The sequence below is a fragment of the Trichosurus vulpecula genome, chromosome 7 (assembly GCF_011100635.1).
Source record: "Trichosurus vulpecula isolate mTriVul1 chromosome 7, mTriVul1.pri, whole genome shotgun sequence".
NCBI classification, from domain to species: Eukaryota; Metazoa; Chordata; class Mammalia; order Diprotodontia; family Phalangeridae; genus Trichosurus; species Trichosurus vulpecula.
In genome coordinates, this window is record NC_050579.1 from 221,821,353 (window position 1) to 221,844,953 (window position 23,601).

Genomic DNA, 23,601 nt, shown 5'->3' on the forward strand with positions numbered 1-23,601 from the left:
ATCTCATCACTATTTAAGGCCACTTTTGCTTTCTTTTTTTTTCCGTTAAAAAATAAGCGGGGAGGGTATGGCCAGCTGTTCAGTCCTATGGAAGAAGTGGGAGCGGAGAGCTTTCTGTTTACTACTGTAGGATACTAACAATTTACATTTAGTTGGTGCATTCTTCCCATGAGGTAGGTAGTACAAGCAGTGAAGATTCATTCCATTTTATGGATGAGGAAACTGGGGCTCAGAGAGGTGAAATGACTTGTACAGGTTATACAATAGTTCTCTCCTCAATCCACAAAAAAAGGGAGCAGCTGGTTTAAAGAACAGAGCACAGAGCTAAGATACAGGTTAGCTCCTTAGCTCATTATGGAAATCTACCTGGTAAAGTTAACACTTGGGTCTTGCTAGTCTGCTTCCCCACAGTGGGGGCTGAGTGACATAATTAGGAAGTCATAATTAATGACTGACTAATACTTACATTTGGGAGGGGGAATTTATAGGATTGTTGGTTAATCATGTTGTTAGGGAATGAATAACAATTTATGGAACCCCACTTCCTAAAGAAAACGTAGGTCCTTTCCTTCTTTACCAAGAATAAATAGGTGGAATGTGTCCCCCGCCCAAAAAAATAATTTCTGATGTTCTAGGACTGGAGGTCTCAGTCTTATAACATGTCTGATGAAAACAATGAAGAAAGAGATGAATAGGAATCAAGAGGGTTTAAATCTTCCATTTTCCCATTATTCATACCAACTTCAAGACCGTCAGGTAGGACTTACCTTAATCATTCTGAAGTCTTCTCATATCCTTACTGGAAGGGTGGCAGAGGAAAACTAGAAATAGAAGTTTAGTCTCTAGAGAAGATTCTGGATGTACTCCTCTCTAATTAGCCCACCTGAGTGAGCTACACAGGCAAATCTCTGAAGGTTTCTATCACCAAATCCTCCAAAGCAGAAAAAGTATTAACTAGCTTAACTAGGATCTGCCCTTATTCTTGGAAAATGCCATTTTAATTGAAGAACTGGAAAATGTAATAAATAAAATGCAATGTACTTACATTAGCATGAGAAGTACTAGGTCCTTCATCATCACTACTAACCAGATCGATGTATTCAAGGACAGGTCTCAATGGTCCTTCCTAAAAAAAAAAGGAAAAAAAAGAAAAGAAAAAATTTACAAATCACTGAACAGTTCTTCAAATCACAACTTCCACCATTAACCAAATGCTTTTTGGCTGAAAGGAGCAAGACGACAGCATTAAGAAGGAAAACCCATAGATGCTATGCAAGTCCCCAGGAAGAGCTCAAGAACAAAAAGATATTATATAAAACCCAAGGAGAATAAGTAGAATCTTTATGGAATAAACTGAAGCCACACTGATCCCTTTCGAAGATGGGAAGAAATTGGTACCAAATTATTATGTGGATATATTTTTTCATTGGGCATGAAAAGCTGTTTTGTATTGGAGGCCTATCTTTGATACCACCATTCTCAATCATTCAGGATCTAAACCTTAAGAGTCATCTTCAAATCACCCTTTCTGTCACAAAATCTGTACAACAGGGGTGGAGGTGAGTTGGACTATATAGCCACTGAAGTTTTTGTAGTTCTAAATCTATGACCAACCTATATCTTTTTTTTCCAGCTTATTTGCAACACTTATTCTCAACTCTTAAAATGACTTACCAAGGTTGATTAATCAGCCTCATTATAAGAAACACTGTGAGAAAACTGGTTCCTAAGGCTTGGGGTCAACATGTAATTTCCATTACTGAAGGGAGAAATTACTATGGAGAAGAGCTACGACCATAGGTACTAAAGACCCAAAAGAGAAATTTCTTATCACCAAAGTCCTTGGGACAGTTAAATGGTTCAACATCACAAATTGATAGGACTTTATCAGTGGAACTGGTATTAAAGAAGAGGCATTACCATCTGCTTTACCACGCACCCTAAGGACCACTGGACCTATCCATCTGACTTGCAACTGAAACCTTCCATATGTATTATCTCCCTCATTTGAACATATAAGTGCATAGTAAGCTCTTAATAAATAAATGATTCATTCAGTCATTCCAACTCCACTAGAATGGCAGCAAGTCACAAATGATAACAATTCATAACTCTTTCCAGCCCCCTGAGAAAATGCTAAAAAGTCTTTAGATAGATACCAGAAGCCTGGCCTTTTAATATCCTATGGAGACCTGATTAAGGACCACTGAATTAAACCACAAGTTCACAAGTGTCAAGTCAGCAGGAGAACCACACTTTACCAAGAATTTCTCCAAAAAGCAGTTAACCTATCCTGCCACTCCACTATATTGCCTCCGCTCCAATCTACCCTATGTACCACTGCTAAACTAATTCTTCTCAGAACAATGCTTTAATCGTTTAGTTGGTCTACTTGAAAAGCTATAATGACTTGTTGAGCAAAGCTAGCTCTACTGTATCCAACTTTACTTTCGACTACTCCATGATACCCTCCGTTCCTGTCAAGATAATGTGTTCACTGTGGTGCATGTATGTATTCTTATTTCTGCTTTCTGTGCTGTTGTTTCATGAATAATATCTTCTTTTCCATCCAACTATCCAAATCCTACTCACTTCAGAGTCCAATACTAAGTACTAACTCCTACCCTCTTTCCTAACCACTCCCAGGTACACTGTTCTCCCTCTTTTCTGAATTCCTCTAACAACTGTGGCTTATGCCATACAATTTGTGCAACAAAATACTTTGCTTCATGGGGTCTTTTATTCATTCATAGTGCATGAGGTCCCTGAAAATCAGGCAGACAGGCTTGTATTTGATTTGGTAGGTGGTAGGGAAGCATTCTAGGTTTCTGAAGAGATGAACAACATAAGAGCATTCATTAAGCCCCTAATACGGGCCAGCCATGTGCTAAATTTTGGGGATACAAAGACAAAAGCCAAGCAGTAACTACCTTCAAGGAGCCTAATATATTCAATTCGGAGGAAACAACACTGACATAAAAATAAGTAAATACAAAATGTTTACAAAGTAAATTTGGGAGAGAAATCAATCACTTCAGTTGAGCCTAGAAGGAAGCAAGTAAGCAAGTGAATGGCTTTAAGACCCAAGGCTTTATTTTATCCTAGAGATAATAGGGAGCCACTTCCTGAACAAGGGAGCAGCAATATAGCCCAATTTGTAATATTTAAATGTCAGAATATCTATTTAGCAGCTATGTTACCAATGGAGTTAAGAGGAGAGACTCCTAAGACAGTGAAACAAAAGAGGATGCTATTTCAATTGTCCAAGCAAGAAGTGCTGAGAATCTGAGCTAGGGCAGTGGCTGGATGAGTGAAAAGAAAGGAAAGGGAGAGTACTGAGAGAGGTGGAAATGTTAGGACTTGGCAACTGACTAGATTTAAGGATGTGAGTAAGTAGATTTTAAACCTGGGTTACTAGAAAATCATATTTAGATTGAACTTTAGGGTTTGCAGAGCACTTACATCCTTTGTCACAAAACTCTGCAAGGTAGGTGCTATTATTACAGTCATCTCATTTGTCACAACTACTGGGTAATGGAGGTGCTATTATTGTCATCTCTGTTTTAAAGGTAAGAAAACTGAGGCTAGACAGGTTTGACTAATTTGCCAGGGCTCATGCAGCTAGAGTCAGAGAAGAGATTTGAACTCATTTCTTTCCCAACTTGAAATCCAGGATTCTATCCACTATACCATTCAAGGGAAATTGTGTCTTCAACAGAAACAAAAGGAGAATGGGGTGGATAATGAGTTTTGTTTCAGATATGTTAACTTCAAGATGCTTCAAGACAGTCATTGGAAATAGTCTATTGGTGAACTGGGGCAGGAAGGCAAGAGAGGCTATAAGAAATGATGAGCAGGATGCTTCCAGAAAAACCTGGAAAGTCTCACATGAACTAATGTGAAGTGAGCGGAGGCAGAACACTGTACAAAGTAACAGCAATAATGTACAATGGATCAATTGTGAATGACTCTGCTATTTTCAGCAATACAACGATCCAGGGCAATTTCCAAAGGAATTATGATGCAAAATGCTATCCATCTCCAGAGCGAGAACTGATGGAGTCTGAATGCAGACTGAAGCATTCGGTTTTTTTACTTTTATTTTTGGGTTTTTTGATCTGTGTTTTCTTTTGCAACATAGCTAATATGGATATGGTTCCCATGACTACATATATATATATATATAATCTATATAAAAATTCTTCCCTTCTCAAGGAAGGAGAAAGAGAGGGAAGGCCAAAGAGAATTTGGAACTCAGAACTTTAAAAAAAATGAAAGTTAAAATTTGTTTACATCTAATTGGAAAAAAGAAAATTGTAGGTAAATATAAATAAATAAAAGGATAGAGTAACAGACTCTGATGTGTATCTCCACCAAGCTACAGTGAAGGAAATCTGGTTTAAGGCACCTAAAAACACACAGGAGACAAAATCCAAGAAAAAAGCCAGTAGAATAAAGCCCATAGCTTCAAACGTCATACACAAATGGCCAAAGTTTAGGCAACAAGCAAAAAGAACAAGTTGTTCTAATGAAAGAAGGCAAATGCAAAGTCTTGATGGGATCAAACTTACAGTCAGAACATGGGTATAGCTTATTAAGAAAAAACAGGGAAGGGAAAATGGAATCTGAGGGTACTAGACAGACTTGTGAAGAAAACCAGGAGTCAAAACAGGAAAGCATGGTGGGAAGCACTTGGTTAAAAATCAATGATGGGGAAAAAAGAAATGATTCTGTCATCAGAGTACACTGAAGACCAAGGAGGGAGAAAGAGATAATAGTTAAATAATTAAAGATACATTTTAAGCCTGCTATAGAGAAAGAATCTAGACATCTTATGGCACCCCCTCTTTGCCAAAACCAAAATTTCTAGTAACTTTGTGACATAATAATTTTATCCTCCTAAAGGCAGAGAAACGAACCCAGCAAAATTCTAAACTGAATCAGATGCTTACCCAAAGGGAGGAACGAGTTGCCGCAGTGGAAATGATAGACCCTTGGGGGAAAGTGACCACTCTCTGCTAGGGTGCATGATGGAGGATTTGTGTGACATACACTTTAGATTTCGGAAAAAGTAACAGGAAAATTGGAAAGAGGATTTGGGAGAAAAAATGTATTCTGATTTGAATATGCTGAGTGTGAGATACCCCAGAGACTTCAAATTCAGTATGTTCTCTGCCTTGAGTTGATATCATATGATTATCAATTTAAGGACCTGGGGTTGTTTAGCCTGGCAAAATGGTCTTCAAGAATTTGAAGGCTATCAAGTGAAAGAAGAATTAGACTTGTTATTAATTTCAGAAAGCAGAACCAGGAACAATAAATGGAAGTTATGAAAAGGTGAAGTTAGGCATGATTATCAGGGCAAATTTTCTTAATACTTCTAGCTGCCCCTGTTGGTGAAGTTGTGAACTGGTGGAACTATGCCCAAAGGAATATAAAATACTGCATACTTTTTATCCAGAAATACCACTACTAGGCCTGTACCCCAAAAAGATCAAAGAAAAGGGAAAAGGATCTATTTATACAAAAATATTTATAGTAGCTCTTTTTGTAGTGGCAAAGAATTGGAAATTGAGGGCATACCCATCAAATGGGGAATGACTAAACAAGCTGTGGTATATGATTTTGATGGAATATGATTGTGCTATTAGAAATGACAAGCAGGATGGTTTCAGAAAAACCTGGGAAGATTCACAAGAACTCATGCAAAGTGAAGTGAGCAGAACCAAAAGAGGACTGTATGCACTAATAGCAATACTTTTAGTGAAAGACTTAGCTACTCTGATCAAGATAACGATCCCAAGACAATTCAAAAGGACCCATGATGAAAAATGCTCTCCAAAGATAGAGCTGATGAATTCTTGAGTGTACACTGAAGCATACTTTTTGCACTTTATTTTTCTTGGTTTTAATGTGTATATTTTCTTTTGCAACATGGTTAATATGGAAATGTTTTTCATGACTTCACATGTATAACTGATATACTGAGCAGGAGAAAAGGAAAGAATATGGAACTCAAAATTTTTAAGACTAATGTTAAATTTTTTAATGTAATAGGAAATATTTAACAAAATAAATAAAAGTATATTTAAAAATAAACAGAACTGTCCAAAAGTAGACTAGAGAATGGCATGGCTCAGAGTGGGATTTCAGTCTCAGCGTGTAGCCCAGCCTGAAGAGGAATGACAGAGTCAGGAATCCCAGATATCAAGAGCAATTCTGCAATTCTGTCATGCCGAACCAGTGGAAATTCCCAGCTGGCTGACAGGGGCTTAGCTCAGCAGCATTCTATGACTGTTCTAACTAAAACCCAGATCAGGAACTTGAAGAGTTCAGAGCAGGAGGGGAGCAATGGATCAGACACGCCCCACCAAGGACACTGAAAATGCTTAACAGTTCCCCAATCTATTCCTAAGATCTTGGAATAACACTATACTCAATACTCCAAAAAAGTAGCAACAGGATCAACTCAGACCTTCTCTTTAGAAGTGTGGCAAAACCTAGTCCTAACATCAAATCCAAAGTCAGGAAGTAGACTAGAAGTTCAAGCAAACAAAAAAAAAAGATGTCAACGTAATAAAAGAGCTATTACAGAGGCAAGGAAACTCAAGACACAAACACAGAATAACTCCAAAACATCTATAAGCAAAGCCTCAGAGGAAAACACAACTTGGGCACAAACTCAACTAGAATTCCTGGAAGAGATAAAGAGTTTAAAAATTATTTTAAAATGTTTTTATAAACGAAATGGGAGGTTTTGAGGAAAAAAAAATGGAAAATGAGAGTGATGCAGGAAAAAACTGGAAAGGGAATTAAAGGTTTAGCTTTGAATTAAAAGCTTAGGTTTTAACTAAAAGCTTAGAGGTGCAAAAACTTGCTGAAGCAACAAACTCCCTGAAAATTAGAATGGACCAAACAGAAGGCAATGATTCCATGAGTCAATAAGAAATATTAAAACAAAGGCAAAAGACTGAAGAAAAAAAAAAGATGTAAGGTATCTCACAGCAAAAACAGAACAAATCGAAAATTGAAGAATCATTAGAGGATGTGAATGCCATAACCAAAAAAACGGGTCTAGATATCATATTAAGAAATCTTAAAAAAAAAAAAATAACTGTCCAGATCTCTTAGAACTAAAGGGCAAAGTAAACATGGAAAGAATCTACTAGTTGCCTCCTGAAACTCCAAAATGAAAACTCCCAGGATCGCAGTTAAAACTCAAAGATTCCAGGTCAAAGAAAATACTGCAAAGCAGCCAGAAAGAATGAATTCAAGTACCAAGGAGCCACAATCAGGATCACACATGATTTAGCAGTCAACATCATAAAGAGTATAAAGCTTAGAAGCAAAGGGCATAGACTTAGCACCAAGAAAAACTTACAAAACAAAAATGAATATAATGCAAAGGCATTATATTACGGGGGGGCCCACGCGGGCAATAGATCTTTAACGAAGGAGTATTCTGATTATTCTTGCTGAAAAGACCACAGTTGCATAGAAGCTTTGAAGTTCCAACACAAGAAAAGAACCATAAATGAACAATGCAAAGGGACTAAACAAGAATAAACTGCACAGATTCTGTTAAGAATATAACTAAACATGACTACTAACAGACCTCATGGAAAGTATATATTGGCTCTTTGGCAGAAAGTATACACAATAAACTTGTCCTGTGTCTTATTCCACCTTAAGAACAAACAGCATGAAAAAAAAATTAAAAAACAACAAGAGATAGAGAGCATTACAAAATGCAAAATGGATAATTTTGATTATGTTAAATTGAAATATTTTTGTACAAAAAAAGCCAATGCAACAAGAATTAGGAGGGAAGCAGAAAATTGGGAGAAAATCTTTGCAACTAGTATCTCTGATAAAGGCCTCATCTCTAAAATATACAGGGAGCTAAGCCAAATATATAGGAATACAAGCCATTCCCCAATTGAGAAATGGTCAAGGGATATGAACAGGCAGTTTTCAGAGGAAGAAATTAAAGCTATCTACAGGCATATGAAAAAATGCTCTGGATCGCTGCTGATTAGAGAAATCAAAACAACTCTTAGATACCACATCTCTCCTGTCAGATTGGCTAAAATAACAAATCAGGAGAATGATAAATGCTGGAAAGGATGTGGGGAAATTGGAACATTGTTGCATTGCTGGTGGAGTTGCGAGCTGATCCAGCCATTTTGGAGGGCGGTGTGGAACTATGCCCAAAGGGCTATAGAAATGTTCATACCCTTTGACCCAGTAATACCACTTCTAGGGTTGTATCCCAAAGAAATCATGCAAGCGGGAAAAGGACCCATATGTACAAGAATATTTATAGCAGCTCTCTTTGTGGTAGCCAAGAATTGGAAAGCAAAGGGATGCCCATCAATTGGGGAATGGCTGAACAAGCTGTGGTATATGAAGGTGATGGAATACTATTGTGCCATAAGAAATGGGGATGATGCAGACTTCATAACAACCTGGAAAAACCTACACGACATAATGCTGAGTGAGCGGAGCAGAGCCAGGAGAACGTTGTGCACAGCCACAGATATGTGGATTCCGTGAGGACCAACCCTGACATACTGCGCTTCTTTCAGCAACCTAAAGGGGCAAGGACAATTCCAGGGGACTCACGATGGAGAATGCTATCTTCATTCAGAGAAAGAACTGCGAAGTTTGAATACAGACTGAGACACACTACATGCTCGCCTTTTCTGCTTCTCTTTTGTTTTTGTTTATGGGGTTTTTTTTTTCTTGTTTGTTTTGTTTTTTTTTTTGGTTCTGTTTCTTCTTTCTCATGATTCATTCCATTGGTCAAAATTCTTCTCCACGACTTGACTAGAGCATAAATTAATTCAATGCGAAGTTATATATGACAGTTATATGAGACTTCATGCCGTCTTGGGGAGGGAGGGGGGAGGGAGGGGAGAAAAACTGGAACTCAAAACTATGTAGAACCATGTGTGGTAAACTAAAAATAAATAAAACACCTTTAAAAAAAAAAAAAAACAACAGTATGGTCACCAAAAGTGCTTTTAGACAAGCCAATGAAAAATGGTGCCAAGAGATAGTTATACTTCTCCCAAAGAATCAGTATTAAGTCCCTATATTTCCTCTATAAAATGTGGGGGGTGAAAAAGGGCTGAACTTGGTACTGATTGTAGCAGTAGACATCAATCAAGTGTTCATTAAATAAAGCTTCTGGCATCAACCAAATTGGGTCAACTGAACCACCATTTTCTTAGTGATACAGTAAAGAACAGAATCAAATATAACTCTCAGCTGAAGAAGGCTTTTCTATTTATTTAAATGGTCCCACAAAAGAATAATTTGGAAATAAGGGCACAGTATCATCTGGTCTGGTTAAAAGTCAAGTAACTAGCTGTAAAAACAAGCAAGCAACAGAAAAAAATTCTGACCATAAAAAGTTACTATAGTGACAAGGAAGATCAAAACATACAATGAGAAGAAGATAACAAAGTCTAAGCTCCTACATCCAAAGCCTCCAAGAAAAATATGAATTGGTCTCAGGACATGGAAGTGCTCAAAAAGGATTTTGAAAACCAAGTAAGAGAAGTAGAGAAAAAAATGGGAAGAGAAATGGGGGTGATGATGCTTCCACAATCTGGCTGTTGTGGGGGTGAAAGACCAACACAAGACCAACAACAGGAATGCTGCCAAAGGCCAGGTTCTTTTGATCTGCTTTACTAAGGAAAGCAACGTTAAGGGGTTAACAAGCTTACTTTAATTCAGCATACAAATACCATTCACTCAGTTCAGGGGAAAAAGCCAGCACCCTGAACTTCAGAGCAAATAAATACAAACAAATTACAAACATCGACAGACCAAATACAATTCATAGTTACCAACATCTAGGTTCAGTTAATGACAAGGGCTGGCCCAGTGGCACGTGCACCACCATGGCTGTGGGTAAGAGCTCCAAAAATGAGAAAGCCAATCCCTGATTTTGTATCTTTTTCAGGGTCAAGGGTGAGTCACACATGCGACTCACCCACGTGGCCTAAAATTGTCACAAAGAGGTGACTTAAACCCACGTGGTCTAAAAGCCTCTGATGTCCCAAACATGTCACTCAAACTCATGTGTAAACTAGGCCCTCCCCCGAGGCAAGGAGGCACCAAGGACTCTCAATCTAATCAAGGAAACAAAGGCCAAACTCTTCAAGGGCACTTGGTTGAACTGAGTGCTAAGAGCCCATTTTGTTTACCAACACAGATGCAAGAAAATTATGAAAAACAAGTCAACAGCTTGGTAAAGGAAACAAAAAAAAAATTGAAGAAAATAACACCTTAAAAAATAGACTAGGGGGGCGGAGCCAAGATGGCGGCTGGAAAGCAGGGACCAGCCTGAGCTCCTGCCGAGCCCCTCCAAAAACCTATAAAAAATGGCTCTGAACCAATTCTAGAACGGCAGAACCCACAGAACAGCAGAGGGAAGCAGGGCTCCAGCCCAGGACAGCCTGGATGGTCTCTGGGTGAGGTCTATCCCGCACGGAGCTGGGAGCTGGGAACGGAGTGGAGCAGAGCCCAGACTGAGCGACTTGGACCATCCAGACCAGAAGCCGGGCGGAACAGGCCCTAGCGCCCTGATTCAGTGAGCTGCAGCAGTTACGAGACTTCTCAACCCACAAACACCAGACTGCTGAGAAGGTTAGTGGGAAAAGCTGCGGGAGTGGAAGGAGTTCGCGGTTCGAAGCCCCGGGGGCAGCGGAGGTGGGGCAGCTACGGCTGCTGCTGCTTCTGGCTCCAGGCCCACCTGGTGGGAGGAATTAAGTGGCGGATCAGAGCAGGGGTGCACAGCCTGCCAAAGATCTGAGCCCAGTTAGGGTTGGGGGTCCTTGGGGAAGGAGCAGTGCTGGTGCGGCAGAGCTGGCACCTCCCCCCCAAACGTGGAACATAGAACTCTGTAGTCTACAAGCAGTCACACCCCACTGAAAAACTCAAAGTTCAAGTTAGCTGGCTGGGATTATGGCCAGGCAGCGAAAACGCACCGAGACTCAGTCTCAGACTCTGCATTCTTTCTTTGCTGACAAAGAAGGCCAAAACATACAGACAGAAGAAATTAATAAAGTCAAAGAGCCTACAACAGAAACCTCCAAGAAAAACATGAACTGGTCCCAGGCCATGGAAGAGCTCAAAAAGGATTTGGAAAAGCAAGTTAGAGAAGTAGAGGAAAAATTGGGAAGAGAAGTGAGAAGGATGCGAGAAAACCATGAAAAACAAGTCAATGACTTGCTAAAGGAGACCCAAAAAAATACTGAAAAATACACTGAAGAAAACAACACCTTAAAAAACAGATTAACTCAAATGGCAAAAGAGCTCCAAAAAGCCAATGAGGAGAAGAATGCCTTGAAAGGCAGAATTAGCCAAATGGAAAAGGAGGTCCAAAAGACCACTGAAGAAAATACTACTTTAAAAATTAGACTGGAGCAAGTGGAAGCTAGTGACTTGATGAGAAACCAGGATCTTATAAAACAGAACCAATGGAATGAAAAAATGGAAGACAATGGGAAATATCTCCTTGGAAAAACCACTGACCTGGAAAATAGATCCAGAAGAGATAATTTAAAAATAATTGGACTACCTGAAAGCCATGATCAAAAAAAGAGCCTAGATATCATCTTTCAAGAAATTATGAAGGAGAACTGCCCTGATATTCTAGAGCCACAGGGCAAAATAGAAATTGAAAGAATCCATCGATCGCCTCCTCAAATAGATCCAAAAAAGAAATCTCCTAGGAATATTGTCGCCAAATTCCAGAGCTCCCAGATCAAGGAGAAAATACTGCAAGCAGCCAGAAAGAAACAATTTGAGTATTGTGGAAACCCAATCAGAATAACCCAGGATCTGGCAGCTTCTACATTAAGAGATCGAAGGGCTTGGAATGCGATATTCCGGAGGTCAATGGAGCTAGGATTAAAACCTTGAATCACCTACCCAGAAAAACTGAGTATCATGCTCCAAGGCAAAATATGGATTTTCAATAAAATTGAGGACTTTCAAGCTTTCTCAGTGAAAAGACCAGAACTGAATAGAAAATTTGACTTTCAAACATAAGAATCAAGAGAAGCATGAAAAGGTAATCAAGAAACAGAAATTGCAAGGGACTTACTAAAGTTGAACTGTTTTGTTTACATTCCTACATGGAAAGAGGACATGGATGATTCATGAGACCTCAGTATTAGGGTAGCTGAAGGGAATATGCATATATATATATATATATGTTTATGTATATATATAAGTGAATGTGTATGTATGTATATATCTATGTGTATATATATGTGTGACACAGGGTGAGTTGAAGATAAAGGGAAGATATCTAAAAGAAATAAAATGAAATTAAGGGATGAGAGAGCATCATACTGAGAGAGGGAGATAGGGAGAGATAGAATGGGGTGGATTATCTCACATAAAGGTGGCAGGAGGAAGCAGTTCTGTGGGAGGAGGGGAGAGGGCAGGTGAGGGGGGAATGAGTGAACATTGCTCTCATCAGATTTGGCCTGAAGAGGGAATACCATACATACTCAGTTGTGTATCTTACCCCACAGGAAAGAAGAGGGAGGAAGAAAAAAAAATAAAAGGGGGGGGATGATGGAGGGGAGGGCAGATGGGGGTGAAGGTAATCAAAAACAAACACTTTGGAAAGGGGACAGGGTCAAGGGAGAAAATTCAATAAAGCGGGATGGGTTGGGAAGGAGCAAAATGTAGTTAGTCTTTCACAACATGAGTATTATGGAAGGGTTATACATAATGATACACATGTGGCCTAGATTAAATTGCTCGACTTCTTAGGGAGGGTGGGTGGGAAGGGAAGAGGGAAGAGAATTTGGAACTCAAAGTTTTAAAATCAGATGTTCAAAAACAAAAAAAAAAAGTTTTTGCATGCAATTAAAAAATAAGATACACAGGCAATGGGGCGTAGAAATTTATCTTGCCCTACAAGAAAGGAAGGGAAAAGGAGATGAGAGGGGAGGGGGGTGATAGAGGGGAGGGCTGACTGGGGAACAGGGCAACCAGAATATATGCCATCTTGGAGTGGGGGGGGGAGGGTAGAAATGGGGAGAAAATTTGTAATTCAAACTATTGTGAAAATCAATGCTGAAAACTAAATATGTCAAATAAATAAATTTAAATTATTAAAAAAAAAATAGACTAGGTCAAATTGTAAAAGAGGTCCAAAAGGCCAATGAGGAGAAGAATGCCCTAAAAAGCAAAACTGGCCAAATGGATTAAGAGGCATAAAAGTTCACTGAAGAAAATCACTCCTTAGAAAGTAGAATTGACCAAATAGAAAAGGAGGTACAAAAGTCCATTGAAGAAATTAATTCCTTAAAAATTAGAATGGAGCAAACAGAAGCCAACAACTTTATGAGAACTCAAAAGACAATAAAACAAAACCAAAAGAATGAAAAAATAAAAGACAATGTGAAATATCTCACTGGAAACACAAATGATCTGGAAAACAGATCCAGGAGAGAGAATTTAAAAATTCCTGGACTACCTGAAAGCCATGATTAAAAAAAAAAAGCCTACACATTATCTTTCAAGAAATTATCAAGGAAAACTGCCCTGATATTCTAGAACCAGAGGGTAAAATAGAAATTGAAAGAATCTACTAATCATCTCCTGAAAGAGAGCCCAAAATGAAAACTCCCAGTAATATTATAGCCAAATTCCAGAGCTCCCAAGTGAAGAAGAAAATATTACAAGCAGTCAGAAAGAAACAATTCAAGTATCGTGGAGCCACAGTCAGGATAACACAAGATTTAGCAACTTCCAACTTAAAGAATCAGAAGGCTTGTACTATGACATTCCAGAAGGCAAAGGAGCTAGGATTACAATCAAGAATCTACCTACCCAGCAAAACTGAATACAATCCTTCAGGGTGGAAAAAAAGGGCATTTAATGAAAGAGTACTTTCAAGCATTCTTGATGAAAAGATCAGAGCTAAATAGAAAATCTGACTTTCAAATACAAGACTCAAGAGAAGCATAAAAAGGTAAAACAGGAAAGGGAAATCATAAGGGACTTAAGGTTAAACTGTTTACATTCCTACATGGGAAGATGATATTTGTAAGTCATGAGACCTTTCTCATTAGGGTAGTTAGAGTATATACAGACAGAGGACACAGGTGTGAGCTGAATATGAAGGGATGATATCTAAAAAATAAAATTAAGGGGAGAGAGAGGAATGTAAATGGGAGAAAGGGAAAGGTACAATGGGGTAAATGATCTCATATAAAAGAGGCATATAAAAAAGCTTTTACAATGAAGGGGAAGAAGGGGTGAGTGAACCTTCATCTCATCAGAACTGGCTCAAAGAGAAAATAACATACACACTCAATAGGGCATAGAGATCTATCTTACCCAATAGGAAAGTAGGAGGGGAACAGGATAAGAAAAGACAGGGGGTGTCTGTAATAGAAGGGAGGGCAGATTGGGGAAGAGGGTAGACAGAAGCAAAACACTTTTGAGGAGGGACAGGGTGAAAGGAGAGAGAGAATAGAATAAATGGAATGGGGAGAAATAGGATAGATGGAAATACAGTTAGAAATAAATAGTAACTGTAGAAAAATTTTGAAGCAAGTTTCTCTGATAAGGCCCTATTTCTCAAACATATAGAACTGAATCAAATTTATAAAAATGAAAGCTATTTTCCAAATGACAAATATTCAAAAGAAATTATCAGTTTTCAGATGAAGTAATCAAAGTTATCTACAACCATAGGAAAAAATGCTCTCACTATTGATCAGAGAAATGCAAATTAAAACAATTCTGAGGTACTACCTCGTATCTATTACATTGGCTGATAGGACAAGGAAAATGACAAACGGTGGAGGGGATGTAGGGCAAAAAAGGAGACATTAATGCATTGCTGGTGGAGTTGTGAATTGATTCAACCAACTGATTCAACAATTTGGAACTATGCCCAAAGGCTAGAAAACCATGCATACATACCCTTTGACCTAGTAATACCACTACTAAGGCCTATATTCCAAAAGAGATAAAAAACAAAAAGTAAAAGGACCTAGTTGTACAAAAATATTTATAATAGCCCTTTCCTGGGGGCAAAGAATTAGAAATTGAGGGAATGCCTATCAAATGAGGAATGGCTGAACAAATTGTGGTATGTGACTATGATAGAATACTATTGCGCTATAAGAAATGATGAGCAGGACACTCAGAAAAACCTAGAAAGACTTACAAGAGCTGATGCAAAATGAAATGTACTGTGTACAAAGTAACACCCATATTGTAGGATGATCAGCTGTGAATGACTGAGTTATTCTCAGCAATATAATGATCCAAGACAACTCTGAAGGACTTATAATGAGAAATGCTTTCCATTCCCAGGAAAAGAACTGATGGTGTCTGAATACATATTGAAGCTTACTTTTTTTACTTCATTTTTCTTGAGGATTTTTTTTTGGTCTATGTTTTCTTTCACAACATGACTAATACAGAAATGTTTTGCATGACTATACATGTAGAACATATATTGAATTGCTTGCCTTCTCAATGGGGGTGGGGAGAGGGTGGGGAGAGAGGAAGGGAGAGGATCTGGAACTCAAAAGTTTTAAAAACAAATGTTAAAAATTGTTTTTACATGCAACTGGGAAAAAATACTAAATAAATTTTCAAAAAAGAAAATATTCTGCCTTCTAATCAGCTAGAGGTAGCAAAATCAGAAATATCAGATAGTTTTGAAGCAATTGTTCTGGAAGGCTAGAATATATTGCAACATGCTGATAGTGAAGGTCCTAGGAGGATAAGATCCACTATACTACCTAAATTAAAGATCAGTCTGAAGCATGCTTGTGTGATAAAGAATGTGATGGTACGGGACTCATCAGATGGAGCAGAGACATACATATTAAAATATAACAGGAGTAAAGCAGTACACAGAATGAAATCTTGAGAAGAATATGTTGAAAAGTGAATGAATTAACTTATTAATTTATATACAATGTTCTGTTTCTTTGCGATCTAGTTTATGATCTAAAGACACATATCTATATTTAACTCTTGATTTTATAGTGCACATTTACTATTATCAGGTATTTGATTGTTTAACCTTATAAAATGTGTGTGTATGTATACACACACACACACACACACCCATCTATATTTTTCCAAGCACAAAAAATCTGCCATCTTATCCTCCCTCACCCAACTCCCTTCCCTCTTCACTTAAACATTAGTTGAATAAAGTAAAAATATCTCTTCTTATAAGCTGATGATACATGTATAGCTTTCGAACTATACTATCATCTCAGGTCAAAGAGAAAGTCTAAGCCTAAATTAGACAAGACCTGGGAGTGCTTCTATTGTTTTGAAGCTCTAAAGAGAAGAAAGGAAAGAAGAAGAGGGAATACGTTGTGGGGCTGGGAGGAGAGACGACAAAGCAAAGCTGTGGAAAATAATTCACATAATCAGGATAGCAAGCAGACATCTATTCAAACAAAGGGACGGGAGAGCAGCTGACACTTCGACTTTACTCATACCTGAATTGACTGAAGAAAGGAAAAACACGCACAGACACACAGACATAGAATGGGGTACAGAAATACATTTCACTGAAAAGGAAATAGGAGGAAAATGGGGATAGAAGGAAGAGGCAGAATTAAGAGGGTAGATAGATTAAGGAAAGAAATTAGTCTTAATTAAAACAAGCTCCAAGGATGTACAAAAATATAGCTCTTATTGAAGTGGCAAAGAAGGAGAACCTGAGCAGGAACATATAAATTGAGAAATGGGTGAAAGGATGAAAGAGTTGTGGAATATAAATGTAACAGAATACTAAGGTACTGGAAGAAATGAAGACAAGGCGATGGTTTCTGAGAAACCTGGAAAAACTTGTCTGAACTTATATGATACATCGTGAACAAAACCAGGAGAATTTATACAATAACAATATTGTAAAGGCAAACAACTTTGAAAGTATTAAGAACTCTTATCAGAGTAATGACCAGCTATGATTCCAGAGCTAATAATGAAACATGCTACCCACTTCATGATAGAAAGACTCAGAGTGCAGAATGAGACAAAATATTTTTTAGACAGAAACAATGTAGATATCTGTTTTGACTGACAATACATAATGGGTTTTTTCTTTACTTTTCAATAGGGGAAAGGAATTGGGTAAGGGAGGATATGATGGCAGATTTGTGTGCTCTGAAAAATAAATATAGATGTGATACAAGCACACATATTTAATTTTTTAAAAGTGGACTAGGATGTCTAACAGGATGTGGTGGGTTCCTCCTAATGAAAGATCTTCAAGGAGAGGTTGGATTACCACTTGTTCAGATACAGAATCAACCATGTTTGCCTAAGCCCCTTCCGACTCTCCAATTCTTTGATTATACATCTTATAGTAGATTTAAAGAGCAGGTCATGGAAGCTGAAGTTGATGAACTAAAAAGCCAGAATACTTAAGAGAAAGTCAACATATATACTGAAGTCTACAAATGTAAAAGTAGGGGATAAAATGGAGAGAAAGACTGAGTCAAGTACTGAACTCTTCTAAGGAAGGATGGAGAGTGAAATTGGTGCTAACAGGTAATTGCCACCATGATCTGATTAAGGTGATATAGGCAAAATCTCAAAGGAGAGTTCTACCAATGCCAGAACAGAAAAGAAACGCAGGAATACAAAAGAGAGAGATTCAAAAGGGCACAAAGGGTAGAACAGAATTGGATGGAGACTGGAAGAGAAATAGCAGAGGTAGTTAAGAGATGAATTTTGTCATCCTTGATCATCAGCCTATTGGCGTTTATAATCTTTATGTTTAGCTAAATTGGGTTTCATGTGGTCTGTTGCTGGGAATGTAACTGAAGCCTTTTTAGCATGGCAGAACCTGAAAAGGCTAGCACTCTGTCCACAAGAGAGTTACATGTTACAATGTAGCTTTGGAATAGGGCTTTTGTTGAACTACTCATCTCTAGGGTTTAAGAGTCAGAGGACTTTGGTTTGTATGCCTACTATCAGTGTAATTTTGGACAAGTTCACTGATTTCTTTCTTGATCTCAGTTTCATCATTTGTAAAATGAAGGAATTAGACTGATTTCAAAGGTCTCTTCTAGCTCTAAACCTATTAATCCTATGATCTCAGTCTCCCAGGGAGCTGTAAGTTGAAGTAGAAAAGGTATTCAAGAAAACAAAGATAGGAAGAAGAGCTAGACCAAAGCAAGTACAAACGGAGTTCCATGCAGGAAATAATAATTTTAAGGGCACTAAAAGGTTAATTCTCAAGATATCTTGAGAGAAAGATGCTGAATGACAGGGAGAATCATGACCACTACCAACTAACCCAAAAAAGCGACAGAGAGGACCTCATTAACTACCAACCCATACGCCTCCTTTCTCATGGCTAGAAAATTACAAAAGTGTTTTACATATGATAAAAATATGAAAAGCAAGCTTTTGTAAAAGAGAGTCTACATCAGAAGCCCATCTTTATTGTCCCATAACCTCTAGAGAAGTACAGAGAAAACAAGTTGTTATTGTGTTTATGTTGACTATAAAAAGTAATTATTCAATAGAACAAAATGCAGACTTAAAGGCTCTCCTCTAAAAGGAGCTACTCATATAAATTTCATTGACACCTTCAACAAGAGATTAACTTTAACGATAAATATTAATAACAACTACAGCATAAACATAAAGTACAGATATACAGAGGTATATATGTATGTATATTCATCATCAAACATGTTTGTCATTTTCATGGAGGACGTCCAGCACAAAGTATAAATGGAAAAGGGATTCTTTATAAGTCCTTTAGATGCCATTGTGCTCATTATAAGTACCACTGAATATCTTAAATAAGATTCAAAAACACTAATTCAGTCAAAAAATCCACAGCAGAAAAAAACACGTGGATAAAGAATGCCTACCGTCCAGACTCTGATATGCAGCTGGAAGACTAGTTCACTTAGCTGATCCTCTAATAAGTGTATAGACACTACTAATAGACAATGAATTGGGCCTAGAATTAAACTGGAGGAAGAAACAGAAATAGATGACATTTGGAAAATTGTGCGATGTTTTAATGAACCCAAGGTTCTTTCTAAAGAAAAAAAAAAACACCACTATTATTCCAGTCTTATGGCTACAAATTATGGAACATTATAATCTGGTAGGCCTAATAGGCTGCAGCATATTATTACTATAAATGATTTGTACTAAAGATAGGGGGCATTGAAGACATTATCTATGTGTTTTATGACTACAGAAGAGGTTGGGACCAGTTACACAGTGAAGTGGGAGATAGGCAGCCCAAGTGTTTCACAAGTGTTACCTATGTATGTATGACCTTGAAGAAAGTTTTCTGTGTGTTGGGTGGACCCCCTATGAAAGATTAACATGGACGAAAGTCACTCCAGATGAGGAGTAGGTAACCTGTGAAGTTGGCAGGAGTACTCACACTGATAAGATCCTATATTTGCTGATGCACTGAAGCAATTATGTTGTTTTGTACTGTCAATAGTTTCATGGTATTAGTCCTATCTCTATCTCCTTAGCTAATCTGTAAGCTCCTTAAAAACGGAGACCCAATTTTGTACTTCTCCTCGATTATCATAAGCACTTAGAAAAGGGCTAGACACTCCATAAAAAACTCTTACTTCAACTGAATTAAAAACCTTTTCATTCAATTTCTCTTGCTCTAGGAACCCAACCAAAACATTAGAATCAAAAGAAAGCAGTGTAGCCCAGATGCCCCAACAATTAGTAATCCAAAAAAGATTTCAGAGAAACATCAGCCTGAATAGCAAAATCCAAGGAAAAACCAATGGGTCGTCTTTTCAACAAAAGATCACAAATTAGACCTGGCAAGTGATAAAGGCAAGAACTGTAGAAAGGGATGGTCCAGGATATTCAAGCTAGTCACATTCCTCCCAAAAACTATTAATATCAACCAGGGGAACTTGAAGCCAAATCTGTGGGCAGGAAAGGGGCCATGGTGATATCCTCTAAACTAAACTCAGAGCTAAACATCACAGCAGCAGAAGGTTGTAGAGCTGCAACTCTACAGCAGCACAAACACCAGATAAGACAGGCCAGGATGATGTAAGACCATTACAATCCCACCAGAATTGCACAAAACCTAACCAAACACAAAAGTCCCAATCCATGAAGAAAGGCTGAGAAAATGAGAAAATAAAAAAAGACAGTGCCAGGAGAATAATTTCAAAATTCCTACAATTCAAAACACAAAACAAGATCAATTAAAATTCCTAACAGAAATGATGCATGAGTGTTTTAAAAGTTTAAAAAATGATTATAATAAAGAGCCAGAGGAAAGAAGTGAAAAATAAATGAGAGCTGTACCAGAAAGACCTAGAAAGAGAATTGACTGACAGGCACAAAAGGTATACTTAGCCAAGTAACAGATTCTCTGAAAATCAGAATGAGGCAAACACAAGTCACTGATTCCATAAGGCAACAAGAAACATTTTTAAAATTCAAAAGACTGAAAAAAGTGAAGTAAATGTAAGACAGACAATATTTTTCTTTTTAATTTTAATTTTCAGTTCCAAATTCTCTCTCCCTTCCCTCCTCCACACATTGAGAAGGCAAGAAATACAATACCTGTTACACATATGAAGTCATGCAAAACATTGAGCAATGTTGTGATCAAAAATGGAGAAAAAATATACTTCAACTGCACTGATTAATTCTCTATCTGAAGGTGGATGGCAATTTTCAGGTAGATAAAAAAAACAACAACTTGACCTGGGAAACAGATCAAGTTAAGGAAATTTTTAAAAATCACTGGACCACCTGAAAGCTACAACTAAAAAATAGCATAAGGCATCATACTTCAAGAAATCATGAAAGGAAAACACCGAAACATATTATTAGAATAAGAAGGCAAAGTAAAAAAGGAAAGAATACACTGATAACTTACTGAAAGAAACACAAAAATGAAAACTAGAAGAAGTGATTGACTGTAAATTACTTTTAACTCATGACTACACAAATCTAGACCAAAAAATAAGCAAGGAGTTAAGACAAAGAATTTTAGAAGAGTGAGGCATTAAAGACTTCTAACAATTTTGAATGCAAATAAAGGGTATAAATATTTCTTAGTTGTGCTTTTTCATGAGTTTAGCTGAGAAAGGAAAAAGAACTTATTGGGTCATGGCTTAAGGGAGTTACAGGGTCTAGTGAAGGTTTTTTAAGGATAGTGGAAAGTTGGGCATGTTTGAAGGCAATAGAAATGGAACCAGTTGAAGGGGAAAGATTAAAGGATTGGAGAGATAGAGGATAAGATCAAGCATAAAACTTTTTAGGAACATGCTTTATAAAGCAAGGTATACCTGTACTAGAGATTACAATGATACATTAATTAGCAAGTTATAAAAAGTAAAAGTTTTAAAAATCAATATTCATTACACAAATCACAAAAGTAGACACTGTTTCTGCCTAGGAAAAGGATCTTCCTTTTCTAGTCCTTAACATTAGAAGAGTGATTTGCTATTAAGTAAAGAAATATTTTAAAAACAGGGAAAAAAATTTTTTTCAACTTGCTTAAAAAATCATCCTTAAATGGGAGCACCTGTCAATATTACAAGTTACCTAAAAGGTAGGTATTGTCCCCACTTCATAAACTATTATTTATCATTTGCTCTGGGCCTTCCATTTGCAAAGTAAAACAATATGGTATGTAAATTCCTCACGGGCAGGGATGATTTGTTCTTTGTATCCCCAGTGACAGAGGTTCCTAAAGTGGGTGATACTGTCCCCTGGGGAGCGCTGGAATGATGGGAGGGGGATTATCTCGGGTGCATTTGGGGGGCACTGAATAAAAATAAGGGCATGGTGGAAGCATAAGTCAAGAAGAGAAGAAAATTTTGAAAAACTATTCGTATGTTTCATCTATTGTATAACAGAGTTAAAGTCACAGTGATTACATTATTTTCCAAATAAACACACAAAATGCAAGTTATAACCCATTGGTGGTCAAGTCCACCAAGAGGTCTTAACAAGCAGGTGAGCATGTCGAGCATTGTTGGGAAGTCCAGCCTGCATCTGCAAGAATACGTGCACATAATGACTTGTTTACAATACGATACTATAGGGTTACATGATGCAATGTTGTGTCATCAAAATTTCAATGCAGGAAAAACCCCACAAATGTACAATAAATTATTAAATTTAAGATGTCATTTAAAAAAATATATTTTATATATTTTTGAAATGATGCAAATTTCCAAAAAAAAAAAACATTAAAGAAAGCAGATTTCCAGGGGGGTACTGAGTAATTTTTTTTTAAGGGGGCAGTAGGCCAAATAAGTTTGGGAACCTCTGGTCTAGTACATTACCTGGTACAAAATAGGTATTTAGTGTTTTTTGAGTTAAAAGTGCTTTATAATCAATCATTTTTATTAAAAATTCCTGTACTATTTGAATATAAGCCAATATTCTTACTTCACTGCATGTATGAGAAAATAAACTGTTACAGGGCTCAGATGACTTGGAAGTAGAGATATATTACATAGATTGTTAAAGGAGAATATTCTAATGTTTTCTAAAGTTTTAATGAAATGAAAGGTTTTATGTCCTCTACACTAGATTAGAATTTCTTGAGAAAAGATGTTAAATCAATGCATCACATTACTGCTTCAACAATTTGGGGAAACTATCAATATATTAGTCAGAAATATTAATCAAAGAAGAAAATAACTTATCATATCTTGAGGGAATTACAGTATCTAGTCTGAAGAGCTCTTATTAAAGAGCATTTAGTTCAAGCTTTTCATTTCTCATAGGAAAACCAAGGTCCAGAGCAGTTAAGTGACTCTCCTAATAGGGTCACTCAGATAGTAAAGATTCAAACTAAGACCCATTATCTCAAAATCCATTGTACCACACTAATACTAGGGCCATTTATGAATTTATGAAAAGAACATGGAGGTGAAAGCAAACACAAGAAAGCAAATGTTGCATATACACTTTTGTGCATACAGTCTAAAATGTCCAGTAATCAAAACTTTTTTCTTAAAAACAAACAAAAAAACCCTGTCCTATTCTAAGTCAGAGTACTTAAGGCCAGGAACAGGAAGGGCCCTTGGTTTTCTCACGCTGATCTCCATAGTTCAACTGAGAATCATGAAATTCTGTATTCTTTAATCTCTCACTTTCAGTTACAATGATTGTGTGACTGGCTGCAGAAGTCTCACACATGTACTCCAACAAAGATCTAAAAAGGATCAAAAGACCAAATAATGGTAAAAAAAAAAAAATCCAAGAGTAAGCACCTTCATCCAGCCCACAACCGCACAAAGGGGTCCAGTGCAAGACAAGTACTTCCTGGTTGATCAGAGAATTCAGAAGCACCCGAAACCTCTCTACCCAGAAGGCAAGAAAAGAAGAATGCTTGAAGAAGCTATGTACAGGATGAGAAGCTGAGGGCAACAGGGCAGGAAACCAGCAGTGCTCGCTCAGAGACAGAAGCACTTCACAGCATGCTGATCTGACCGAGTTAATCCAGTGGGTCCTAAAGACCAAGGGCTCTGAAACCAGACAATGCAAGGGGGTCTGAAACCTGCCCGGGCTTTTTAAAGAGACATAGTAGAAAAAGTA

The 23,601-nt window shown here is 37.5% G+C and overlaps 1 protein-coding gene across 7 annotated transcripts in view; it reads right to left on the minus strand.

The window, feature by feature from the left end:
- The window catches only part of ZNF451 (zinc finger protein 451), a 106,102-nt gene that overhangs the window by 76,662 nt on the left and 5,839 nt on the right, over positions 1-23,601 (minus strand). For all 7 annotated transcript variants that reach the window (XR_005010871.1, XM_036766854.1, XM_036766850.1 and 4 more), the window contains exon 3: positions 1,046-1,126. Coding sequence is in view for 6 of the 7 variants with exons in the window: in XM_036766854.1 (XP_036622749.1) it covers positions 1,046-1,126 (81 nt within the window). In the remaining variant the exon portion in view is untranslated. The remainder of the gene's footprint in view (positions 1-1,045; positions 1,127-23,601) is intronic.